General features: G+C 35.0%; 1 protein-coding gene across 1 annotated transcript in view; it reads left to right on the forward strand.

Moving 5' to 3' along the window:
• LOC145687511 (cell adhesion molecule Dscam1-like) overlaps window positions 1–11844 on the forward strand; it is a 1370399-nt gene extending 1358555 nt beyond the window's left edge. The window contains exons 26-28 of the mRNA XM_081760977.1: window positions 3714–3924; window positions 6163–6253; window positions 10181–11844. Of these exons, the coding sequence (XP_081617103.1) occupies window positions 3714–3924; window positions 6163–6253; window positions 10181–10406 (528 nt within the window). The 3' untranslated portion in view covers window positions 10407–11844. The remainder of the gene's footprint in view (window positions 1–3713; window positions 3925–6162; window positions 6254–10180) is intronic.
• The last annotated feature ends 1939 nt before the right edge of the window (window positions 11845–13783 follow it).

Below are 13783 nucleotides of genomic sequence, written 5' to 3' on the forward strand. Positions count from 1 at the left end.
ATAACAGGATTTAGGATTAGGATTTAGATTTCTGGGCTTTCAGCATCTAAGGCCATTTAGCCCGTCACGTTTTGAGGGATGACGTCCCGCGGCGAGCACACTATCCTGGGAAAGGGAACGAAGAAAGGATTGGGGAAGGAAGGAAGCGGCCTGGGACCTATAAGTTAGGTACCACCCCGGCATTGGCCTGGTGTGAATGAGGAAGACCCAGGAAAACTTCATTCAGGGTGGCTGGCCTGAAAAAGCATTTCCACTTTTTCGATCGAGTGCCCCCACCGGGACCGCTCGCATCAAAGGCGAGAGCGTTAGCGACTACTGATAGTCGCTGATAGAATACCTGTTAGGGGCCACTGATAGAATAACAATTATTGTTTCAGGAAACAGCATTGAGCAGTTACTAGCTGTTCCAACCCTTCAATCAGGAATAGGGAGAGCAATAGCTTGTGCTGTTAATGAAACATTGGAACCCTGGAGAGTTACAAACCAAGTGAAATTTATGTATTTTGATACAACATCAGCAAATACTGGGTTACGTAGTGAAGCATGTGTCCTTCTAGAGCAAAAGATGAAAAAATAGATGATTTATTTGGCTTGCTGAAATCATTTTCTCCAAATTATGCTTGGGGAAGTTGTTAGTAAGTCAGTTGGAGCTTCAACAAGGCTGACATCTTGCTGTTTAAGCAATGTAAGGGTTTGTGGAACTCGATTGACCACAATAATTTCAAACCCGCCACATCTGACGGTTTACTTCAGAAAAATGTTACCAACAGTGAATCAAATATCATTGAGTTTGCTATATATATTTAGAGCTCACAATTGTATTCCATGGAGAAGTTCCAGAAAGAGGTATACATTTTAGAGCTGTAGGGGGAATGCATCGAGCCCGATGGATGGCAAAGGCGATTTACTCGCTAAAGATATACTTATTTAGAGGTCAGTTCAAACTTTCGAAAGGAATTCGTAACATCTGCTCATTTGTTGTGAAAGTTTACGTTAACAGCTGGTTTCAAGCACTATCTGCTTGTACTGCACCCAGAAATGACTTGCAACTTTTGAGAAATCTAGAGAAATTTAAATATGAATGTGTCAATGAGGAAATGTCAAAGTGTGCAATGAAAAAGTTTCTTCAACATTTGTGGTACCTATCAGAAGAGCTTGTTGTGCTTGCTATTTTTGGTGAAGATGTTACTTAAGAAACTAAAAGGAAAGTGTTGGATGCTTTAAAAAAGGAAGACAATGACGAACTATTAAAACGTGCCCAAATTGATGCTGGTGTCATTCTTACAAAGGACTTGCAAGATTTTGTATCCAGTAAGACCATATTGGTTTTCAAAATCCTGGATCTACCATCAGAAATTTTGCAAACATATGTAACTGCCTGGAAAGACAAAGAATCCTACAAGAAAAGCAAGACAATAGCAAGTTCACTTAAAGTTATTAATTACGTAACTGAACGTGGGATTGCGCTGATAGAAGAGCACAGCAAACTTCATTCAAAAGGTGAAGAACAAAAGCAGTGTTTACTCTTGTTTGTTAAGCAATTCAAAAGCAAGTATCTGGACTCGAAGAAATCAACTTTGATGTCTCAACCCTCCATAGCCCGCGTGGTCAATTGTAATATCAAGGCACGCGCTCGGAGTCCCACTCCGCAACATTTATTTATCTTCTTTTAATGCGTATTTTGTTTTGAAGCGATTTTAAATTGTTAAATATTTTCTTTGCGATGTTTTTGACAATTACGAACGTATATTTTACAGCACAAACTCCTTTATCAGGTCTAATATTTTCTTAACCTAACCAAACTTTCCCTAATCTAACGTAACCTATCCTAACCTTACCTCACCTAACATTTTTAAAATTTTGTAATTTTAGTGATATTTTTTTGTTCTAAACCAGACAGACGGACAACTTTCGGAATAAATGCCACAAATTTAACTAAGGGCGTACTTTAGAAGATGGCTCTACCAAAGGGAAAGTTTACAGGTCGAATAAGGTATTCGTGTAAATGTAATTTTGTTTTGCAATCCCGGTTGTTTGGTACCGGTTACACCTATAACTCCTGGCAGGTGTCTGAAGGAGGAAAGGGTGCTCTAAATATATTTCTTATTCATTTTGTCTGCCCTGCTTCACAGAAATTACATACTTTCTGTTGGATGGTGCTGAAAAGAGAGGGGGAAATAAAACGTCGTGCCCCCTCATACATTTTAAATTTTGTAACGTGGTTGCTCAAATTATTACAAAGAAAGCACTTTAAACTAAGATGTCTAAAGTTACTACATTATGTAAGGGTGGCATATTCAGGAATAATAATAATAATAATAATAATAATAATAATAATAATAATAATAATAATAATAATAATAATAATAATAATAATAATACATATGAATGTCTTTGGAGAGCCGAAATTATGTAACACGAATCATTATATGTAGAGCTTTAATAGGGTAATAGGGGAGGAAAAAACAGGATTTTTCTCTCTCTGACTCTCTAACGTTAAGATTATGTGCTGAAGGTAAGAAGCATCATCATTCTACAATAGGTTGCTTTTACGTAGAATATCAATTACTTGAGTTCTCCTCCTTCGGGCAACTTTCCTTATGTGGTAAATTCAAAACAATTTCAATTTAAGACAAATATTTATAGGGAAAATTAAACATTTAATAGGGACATCTGTTATCAACATATCCAAACACGTAGATAGAATACTATGTAGTGAGAAACATTGTGAAACTATAAAATTCTCCAAATTAGAATTAACATTTACTGGAAAACATTCGTTATGCATCAGTGAGCATATAGTGAGCAGTGAGCACAGGGGAAATAATTACGAAACTGTTTGCAAACAAAAATTTGAGACACTAATGCAAATGCGACGACATTTTGTCTTTTTTTGGTATCGTCATGAGTTTTACACATATGTTACAATTTGATTCTTTCCCAAATAAAAAATAAATAAAATAACCTTAGTGATAAAAATGACAAAAGTACTTCCACGGAGTTCGAACTCACTACCTTCGGCATACAGACTCGTTGCTTTAACTAACTGAGCTACGTAAACTGAACCTCTTCTATAGTAAAGACGATTTTTACGATTGGGCTAACAATTCGTCTTTTTCCATAGGTAATTTCCACTATTTGCTCTATCTATACGTTAATACTTAGCATAGATTCATATATTTGGAGTTCGCTGATAATGCATGTAATAAGACATATTAGAAATATTTCGTTAAAATTTTCGTTTGTAGATCTAATCCACGCTTCTCTCAATGACATAGATGTCGCTGCTTCGTGTTGAACTACAATAAGTCTACAATAAGTTGTTCGCTAGAGACAGTGTTTTGCTCGTCATTTTTTTTTCACTTGTCTTACAACAATTTGCATGTCATGGTTGAGAATATGTTTTAAAATGTTTACGTTGAAGTAATATGTATCATTTGAAACTCAATTCTTCTAGATTCCTAGAACAATTCTTTACCTGCTACTACAAAAGTCTATAACCAATAGGAATTGAAAAATAAAATTAGTACAGTGTATTGCACCTATAGCTTTGTCTTCTTGTGTTTATCTGCCACGTATCCCAGGAAGAAATACGCCAGGAAGCTATTAAAGTGTAAAATACTTAATTGATGATATTTCTGTACTATTTTTGAATTATTGCTTATAATAGCAAATATTGTTGAGTAGAAATTATCTCATGTACCCTTTTCCAGGTAGAACCAGAAGACTACACTCATGTAAGGCATGGCATGAAGGTAAAGTCCCTGAGGTCAGATAGTGAGGACTATGACTCCTTGGGGTCTGACTCGGACACTGAACATGCAAATTCAAGTCGAACTGAATCTTCCACCCATCCTGAAGATTTTCACCATAAAGATAAACCTTCAAACTTCCCATTCTATTTGCATGGGAACATCCGTCACAGTAAGTTATGTTACTAATTAATATAATTAATGTATATAAAAATAAAACTCACTCATGACAGTTCCTATACCTCAATTACAGTAGCATACAATATCTTAAGGTACCTATACTCAGGGGTGAAAGTGAGGGTGAAGGCGGGGGACTCGTCCCCCCACTTTCAGAAAAAATCTATGGTGTCCCCCCGCTTTCTAAAAGAATTACAGTGGGCAAAGATAGGCACAGAGGGTCATGTGCCCCTTTACCTTTTCATATCCACTTTTGCCCCTGCGTATACTTTATACCGAGAAGCATAGGATCATTCTAATATCTTCTGCGTTAATTAATGCTTTGCTATTAAATTCAATCAGCATAACATGCCATATATATATATATATATATATATATATATATATATTAATAAATGAAATAATCGTTATTCTTCGCTGCAAATATTGCTGAAGAAGTGACTTATAACCTGATATTGTAAATGTTCATTAGATGAACCAACTAACATTAAGACCTGGGCTATTTAAGATGCATCACCAATCTGTACACTCTCCTCTGATCTTATTTATCATAACTTCACGTTAAATATAATAGATAAAGTTACAGGTCCATATTAACACTCAGTTTATTAGACTTGCAGACTATGCTATGCATATATGTTTGAAGTTTAATACAGCGGCTATATCTATTCGTCTGTCAATCTACAGGTTTGATTTGGTTTAAATTTAGTTTAGCGTCTCTTTCAGCAGCGAGACTATATGAATCATGGACAGCTTAACTTGGGATCCGAACCACATGACCTCCCACTGGGAATCGAACCTGGTCTCCCACGTCAAAGGCGCGTACGCTAACCGTTTAGCCACGAGGTAGCTCGTCTGTTAACAGGTATCAGAACCAAGAAAGAAACAGATATTGAGATTCGATTTCTTGAAATTTATTCGACGTCCCACGAGTATATTCCATGTCCTTTATCAAGTCTCTACTTCTCTGTCAAAACCGAAGTGGTAGAAATCAACCGTTTCTGGTTTCAAAGTTGATCACCATAGAACAAAAACGGTAACTGATAGCAACAAGAGGCCTTTTAATCGAGTCAGTATCTCAAAAACACGTACGGACAATATAACTATAGGGTGATTCAACTAAAATTTGCACTAAAAATATGTCGCAAATGGAATATACGGTCGATGTGCTGTTTTCACAAAAACTGTCACTAATCAACTTAGAGACCCCGGAAACTATGGATTCGATACTAATATCGGTCGCCTTTGATAATTTATTTTCTGTTACCAATTCCCCCAGGGATAGTAACAGGGGCGAACTTGGATTTAAACGGCATCCGGAATGTCGCTATTCATTGTCCCGACAATACTCATTTTCGGACTACAAGTAATATGTGTACCAAGTTTAATTAAAGTTGCCCCATTGGTATTGGTAGAGTTATGGTGTAACATACACACACACACACACACACACACACACATCAATCCATCCATTCATTTGTCATATTACTATATATAAAGATGATATATATTAAGTATAAAAATTGCTACCACTTCCGGTCTTAGAGAGATATAGAAGATGGAATATTTTCTTTAGACTCTGAACCTATTACGAAAAAGCGTGTGTTGGTATTTGCTGCCGTTCTTGTTCTATGGAAATAAAGATTGAAATTTAAAATGGATTAGCACCACTTTTGGTTTGACTTGGGAGTTGACAGAGGAGATGGAGCTTATTCTTTAGATGCTGAATTCATTGAAAAACCGCCTCTCGGTATATCTTATCACTTTTATTGTATGGAAATCAATGTTGAAACCGGAAATACCAGAATATATGAACCCCTTTCGATTTTAGTAAAGTGTTACAAGTATTTTCTTGAAACGTTGAGTCTGTTTTTAAAAACCGCTTATCTATTATTGTTTTTGTTCCATCGCGATTAATTTGTATGTGAAAATATTGATTTATATTACTTTTGGTATTAATGGAGGGTTATAGAGAGGATGTGTAACCTATTCCTAGGATGTTGAATTGATTCCATGACGCATTCGCCGATATCTTATACCATTTTTACTCTGTGTAAAACAATATTGAGACAGGAAGTACTAGGAAATTTTAACCACTTCCGATTTTTGGTTGTATTGCAGGTAGTTATTTGTACACTAATAGTTATAAGAAATCACACATAAATGAAAATTGTGTTTCTCGTGCTTTGTTTTGAATCCTACTTAAGTGATATTATTTTTGATTCTTTTGCAGGTCGCCTACTAAGTGTATTCGAATCTAGTACCTCAACAGAGCCATCTCCTACGGCAGAGCCCAGGATTCTTGCCAGGAAATCTAAGTTAAAGTAAGTACTACTCATTTCATACCAGTTCGTGATGTAATCTCTGGACTGAAAAAGAATCAATTAATATTTGCATATCATTAGTTTTCTATTTCTTTCGAACTATTCTTTCGTGGTATGTTCATTCTCAAAGTGTTTTGCATAGCAAATGGAATACTGAGTATTTTAATTGAAGATTTCTTTAAAGAAAAACATTTTAATCTGTACTATAGATATGATGGTACAGAAAATCAGTAGAAATCTCTTCAACACTGGTTAGGTTAGATTAGGTTAGGTGGAAGAAGCATGTTAACTGTAAGCTTACCTTCCATGTTGTTTCGGTACTGAGAATAAACGAACTCAAAACAAATTGAAGATCTGAATTGGGAAACATTCCACTTTCACAGGCAGATATACATATTTTTCACGTTTCTCGTATACGTTTTACTCAGTTGGAACTTCAAGCAGGGACAACTAGGAACATACTTGTAATTAATAAGATAAACCCCTAAAAGTACTTCCAAGCAAAAACGTTCATTATAATAATGTATTTTTTGTTTGAAAATACTCCGGTAGATTTAGAATGTTTTTTTTTTTTTTTCAATTCAAATTTTCAATTTCACATAGAAATAGGGGTTTGGCTGTATTATATGCCAGAAATGAAAAAAATCCAGTTTTAGAGCCTTTCGTTTCCTCTGAGTAGCCATGGGTAATACTGCAATAAGTTTGAAATTATAACCAGCACCAATTTGTCATAATACTAAGCTTAATTATCTTTATTTCAATATACTTTATTTGTTGTTTAAAATAGAATTCGAGCTCTTATTTTTGCCTTTAGAAAACTGCTTTCCAGAACATTTCCTTGCCCTTAAAGTGTAATGCCAAATAATTTATATGCTATCTTGCTGTAAGAAGCCCGGGTCTGAAATCGCTCGACCACAAACTGTGGTCAGTGCTTCAATCAATGACTTGTAAGAAAAGAAACCTTAATGGGACTCCGTGAAGCGCATCCTGGTCAAAGCAGCCTGTCACTTCCCCATGAAACTGTTCGAAATTCCTTTAACAAGAGGCCGGCTAGACTCCAGGCCTGAATACTTTGAAAACTGACACTGCTCTCCATGCTCTACATTTCCATATAACATCTTAGTAAGGATATCTATATATCATCAACAATGTGTCTGTGTTTCATTTCCAAACTTCCCACAGTAAGATCGTAGAAGTGGGTGTCACGTGCAGAAAGGGAAATACCCACAGCAGAACCATATATTCTAGGGAATAACCAAACATAAGTAGAAATCGCTATAAAGAAAGTAAAGAAACACAAAGCTCCGGGTGTAGACGAAATTCTGGCTGAGTTAATTTTAGCTGTAGGGGAAAAGTTGTGGAACAAGATACACAAACTAAACTTCCCTACCTGGAACAAGGAGTAATTGTCACAAGAGTGGAAAAAATCAATCACTGTTCCAATTCACAAGAAAGGCGACAAGACTGATTTTAATAATTATCAAGGCATTTCTTTTCTGTCAACATCCTATGAAGTTTTCTAAAACATTCTATTAGCAAGATTGATCTCATGCACAGATGAAATTATTGGAGATTATCAGTGCAGATTTACGCGAAATCAATGAACTATCTACCAAATATTTACAATTCGACAAATACTCGAAAAGAAAAGGGAGTATAATACATCGGTACATCAATTATTTATAGATTTTATAGCGGCCTAGGACCCGGTTAGGAAGGGAACATTTACAACAAATTTACAGAATTTGGAATACCAAGAAAGCTAGATAGATTAATTAAGATTTTTTAAAAAATAAATCCCAAAGTAAAGTACGAGTACAAAAATTCTTGTCCACGAGATTCCACGTCGAAAATGGCCTGAAACAAGGAGATGTGTTGTCGCCATTATTATTCTACTTTGTCCTGGAGTACACTATAATGAAAATCAGGGCCTAGAGCTGAACGTATTCACCAAATTATGGCGTATACTGATGACATAAATCTGGTAGGAGATTATATAAGAACAATAGAAAGAAATATAGAGGCCTTATTAAACGCTTGCAAGGACATAGGTTTAGAAGTAAATGCAGAGAAAACTAAATACATTGAAGTTTGCGAGGATCATAATACTGCAAATTATGGGCGCATCAAAATAATACTTTCGACAAAGTGAATACTTTCAAATATCTAGGATCAATATTAACAGAAGAAAATCATATTCACGAAGAAATTAAATGTCGACCGAAAACCAGAACAATCAAGTTATTATTCAGTTCAAAATATTTTGTTATCGTGAATTCTGACAAGGAATTTGCAGCTTAAAATATGTTAAACGATAATGATGCCTGTTGTTATATATGATTGCGAAGCATGGTTGCTTACTCTATGGGAAGAACGCAGACTGAAAGTATTTAAGAATAAAATCCTGAGACGAATATTCGGACCCAAGGGGACTGGAATGGGGAATGACGGAAACTTCATAACGAGGAACTGCATACCGTTTACCAAATATTGTGTAGGTAATGAAGTCTAGGAGGCTCAGGTAGGCAGGTCATGTAGCTAGAATGGAAGAAAGTGGGAACGCTTTGAAAGTATTAACTGGAAATCCAATCGACAAACGATCATTAGGAAGACCTAGGAGCAGATACGATGAATATATTAGGATGGATCTCGCAGAAATAGGAATACAAAGTAGAAACTTAATCCAGGTAGCTAAGGGCACAAGTCAATGGAGAGCTTTTATGAACGCGGCATTGGGCCTCTGTTCTTCGTAAGTCATAGTGTTAGTTAGTAAGATGCGGATTGTTATGATATGTTGTTTTGAGACGCTGAATCGATTGCAAGAAAATCGCAGCTTAATAGCATTTACAGTTTTTGCTCTATGGCAATCAGTACTGTAACCGGAAGTAATAGTAAATCTGAACCACTTCTGGTTTTAGTAGAATGTTGTAGGTACTTTCGGCATGTCGCTTTGAGACGCTGGATCGTGTACAAAAAACAGATTCTTGCTATATGTCATCAATTTCGTTCTGTGGCGACAAAGGTTGAAATCGGTATTGACACTGGAACTAAAGTAAATTTAGTAGAGCGTTGTGTATTGTCATGATATGTTGTCTTGAGACGCTGAATAGAGTGAAAAAAGCGCTTTTCGCTATTTATAATCATTTTCGTTTTATGGTGATAAATGTCGAAACCAGAAATGATTAATTTGAACCACTTCTGGTTTGATTAGAGAGTTAACAGAGAATGTGGAACCTATCTTTGGAATCCTGAATCAATTGAAAAATGAGAAAAGAGAACGCATGTTGATATCTCTTACCGTTTTTGCTCTGATATCTGTCAGCAGACTGACAGATTAAACCGTTGTGTGATTTCTGACACGCATAGTATAGTTTGAAAGCCTAAAAACTAAATGTTGATATTTTACCTCTTCATCATAGACATTAGCTGTAAAAATTGGATTTTGTTCACTTTTGATAGTGAACCTACGGAGCAATATTAACCTATTAGGTTTAATTGAGGCTTTTCATGCTAGGAGACAAAATTAAAGAGAAGTGCTGAAGAAAGTGGTGTTTGTTGCAATGTTTTAGACTTATCCGGTCTCCGAAGATTGACGTCACTAATTGGTACATATGGCTCAACAAAAGTGGCCACCACTCTCAAACGGGCTGTGATTAGTTCTACCCACTAGGAATATATAATTTGGCCCAAGCACTGGTCGTTTCTTACTTCCAGTTTTTTAAAATTATTGAATTAATTTAATTCAAGTTTCAAAATTATAAGGAGTGCAGAAAATATCGAATTACTTTTCCTTTGGAGTTCCTTTCTCAAATCGAAAATTTCTTTTTCAGCACTTATTTGGTTATTTACGGAGAAGAGTAAAATCCAACACTTGGGTTGGTAAACGTACGTTTTTAAAGAGCTAATCAGTATTTTAATATGTTTCAGAAACAATTCGCCAAAGAAAAAATTTCCTGGAAAGAATCCAACGACCAAAGAGACTGCCTTCACTTTCCCAGCTAAACAAGATGTACTATCTGGTATTTCGGATGGTGGACACGAATTTAGCGAAGCGGAGTGTGATAGAAATATGCGTTGGGGTCGCCATTCCCCATTCAAGCCTATACTAAGGGATCACTTCTCCCGGCAGACACATCTGGGATATCCTGTGTAACGTTATGTGTGCCTTTTTTCCAAAACACTTGTTTCTGATATTAATGGTGTTAACATTAGGAATGGTTCTTGATTACTATTACTGTTTGGAGCATAAAGAGCTTCCAGTTTACTAAGAATAATTAAAAGGAAAATAAGATGTTTGTAAATATTGCTTCAATGTGAAGACTGAAATAGTGTTCCTTTCTGAAGTTATATTTTTATTTTAAAGAAATATATAATTTGTAAAATTTCACTGAGAATTAAATATCGTTTTTAGTGAATTGATAATGAAATTAATGAATTCCGAATTATACTTCCAGATTGCTATGTAGTATTTACGAATTTTTACGAAGTATTGTGGTGCTATAATGTGACGAACAATGTGCTATATCCGTTTTTGGAGTTACTCAATTTTGTACTTAATATGGTATTATGGATAGCAGAAATACTTATATGTGCTATGAAATAACAAATAGATCATCTGCGTTTACTATCTTTGATGCTAAGACAACGAAAAGTCTTTGCAATGTGTAACACTATGTATATGCTTTACTATTTTTGCAGTAAGACTACTTTAACATGAATCAAACTGTTTATATTTTCGTGAATATATCAGTTTAGTTCATAGGTAGCATTCGATATGGATAATAGCGTAGATAATTTATATTAATTCAGTAAAGATTCTAGTATACTTATATGTCGGATGTCACAGTATGAAAAATTAAAATAAAAAATATTCCAATCTGGCCTATGGATTCTTATGTTAAATGTGCAAGTGAATTGTATTTATGAAATTAACATTCTTAGCTGTTAAGGTCTAACAAATTACCTCATAATTTAATTTTACAACGTATACATCTAAATTATGAGCGGTGGGATATTTTTAAAGTAGTTGAACAAATACAAACACATTTACAAGGATTAACTAAGTAATTATTAACAGGTAGTGACTATAGGTAGTGCTGTGAATATTACGAACGGGTACTTGGAATGAGTAGCAATTACCTTGCTTAAATCAAATACCTCATTTTCCTAAGAAAATAATTTGTTTTAAGATTGAAAGTGATATGGAGTATTTACTAATTGTTAACAAAGCATCACACATTTCTCCAGCACATCATTACATTGTATATGGCGTTACTTATAAGAATTAAAATTTATATTTGTAAATCGAGAAAACGTATATTCATGACAAGATAGAAAAGAGAGTAAAACTTGACTTATAGTCCATGAGCCAGGCTCATAAAATTTGGTCAACGGTACCATTCAGGGGGGCAAAATCCCCCAATACTTTTTTTCAAGAGACACGTGATCCAGCACGCTAAAACGGCTTGGTGGACTTTCGTCCAGCACAGCTTTATGCCAAATATGACGTCATCAATATGGACACCTACTGATTTCACCATAGCAATTTTAAAAGATTATGATTGGACTATCGTTCAAGATAAAGAAATTAATACCTGCTTTATTGTCAAGAATACACTCCAGGTCTACATTTTAACACCAAAACTTTTCTAATGGTAGCCGCCATTTTGAAATATAGTGCCTGAAAGTGGAGAAATGTCATTGTAACACATTCAGTCGCAACATTTAATGGCGAATAATTACGAAACAGCTACATTTACATAAAAACACCATGGAATAAACATGGTTGTTCATTTTAAGGGCTTTCAAGCGACACCTGAATCATAACTGTATCTTCACAAATAACGGAAATAATTCATTTTGTGCACTGCTAGATGTAGGTTTCTAAGCACAGAAATATTAGTAATATTACCTTGTCAACATATGGCTTGGACTTTTGTTATACGATATGAATGAAACCTAGTGATATTGATTTCGGCAGAAATATGTAGTGTCTAATATGTAGTTATCATTTATGGCATTTCTAGATATACAATTGCAATTTGCCTTAAAACATTAAAGGAAATTAAGCAATCATGCATATACAGTAAAATTTATTAAGTGAGTATGAATATATTATGTAACTGTAAATAACGTAATTACTTATATACTGAAGGTACAAAACATTATTTACGAAGTAGTATTGAACAGTATTCATATGCATAATCTTAAAGTCTACACTCTTTGTCACACACACACAAACTCATACATACAGTATACAGGCCTACCTACACTGACGAAGTACATAAACATTTCAAGTGATATGCTGTATTGTAAAGTGTATATATACTATTTTAAAATTATATTTCTATAATTTAACACAAACTTGTTTATTTATCACTCTTACACACATAATAGTTTGTTTGATGATATACGGACACAACTCAAAATATTTTTACAATGTAAAAAAACATAAATAAATAACAATATTGAAATAATCTTTAAAGTATATGGGAAAACTTTCGGTATTAATCTACTATGCCTTGTAAGTATTATATAAGCGTTACTATACTTGATTTAATACCCTATTTTATAGGCTATTCTACCTGTAAAATAGAATACATATGCATATGCTACCATACGATACATATTCTAGTATACGAAATTTTATCTACACATTTTTTCATTTGGTATTGCTTCTAAATAAATCATGTATACACCTTGATGCACCACTCTAACATGTTACATGTTTTCGTCACTGTCCTCATCTGTTCCTCTGAAGATAAAAAAATGCTCTTTTAACATGCTACTACATGCTAGAAATTTACAGGCACGTGCAAATTTCAGGTTGTTGCTAATAAATTGACAACTAGAAAACCTGCACTCCTTGGTACATTTGCACCCAGGAACTCGAAAATAACTCCTGAAGTTGGAGGAGCTTTCATCTACTCAATTTGTGGTTGGTTATCTTCGAAAAGTCATCCATGGCTATCTGGCCTGGGGATGTTGGGGTGCTTTTCGAGGCTTCTCTTTCAGATTGCTGCCTGATAATTAGCTCTTTAGCGTGAAGGTGCAGTGTATTTGCACGTGATGACAACTGACCAGATTCGATTTCAGCTTTCCTCAGCCTGAACAATTGGTACCGGAGCTCATTGACGTTGATGATAGGTGAATTCGGTGCATAGATCCTGCATGTAAATTCCTGTAGCTTCTGAAAGAGTTCTGCTGCAATGTGCAATTTTCCCCCAAGAGCTACCGTTGCTTTATGAAGTTCATTATCAGTATTTATAAATTTAAGGCCTCCAATGTTCCCATGGCGACTATATGCACTGACTGAATCACAATCAGTGAATGAATGGAAACCAACAAGACTTCTGCATACATCTTTTCCCAATTAGGAGGCAACCCGTTTCACATCAATGCACTTTTCTCTGTGTTTAGTGCCACAACTTATGAATACATTAACAATACGTTCACTGAAGAAAAGGCTAAGAACAAGAACATCGGTGTCATCAGACACAATTATCACAGATGGATGATCAACACTTGCAT

Source organism: Thermobia domestica, chromosome 6, assembly GCF_964235325.1.
Source record: "Thermobia domestica chromosome 6, izTheDome1.hap1.1, whole genome shotgun sequence".
Taxonomy (NCBI): domain Eukaryota; kingdom Metazoa; phylum Arthropoda; class Insecta; order Zygentoma; family Lepismatidae; genus Thermobia; species Thermobia domestica.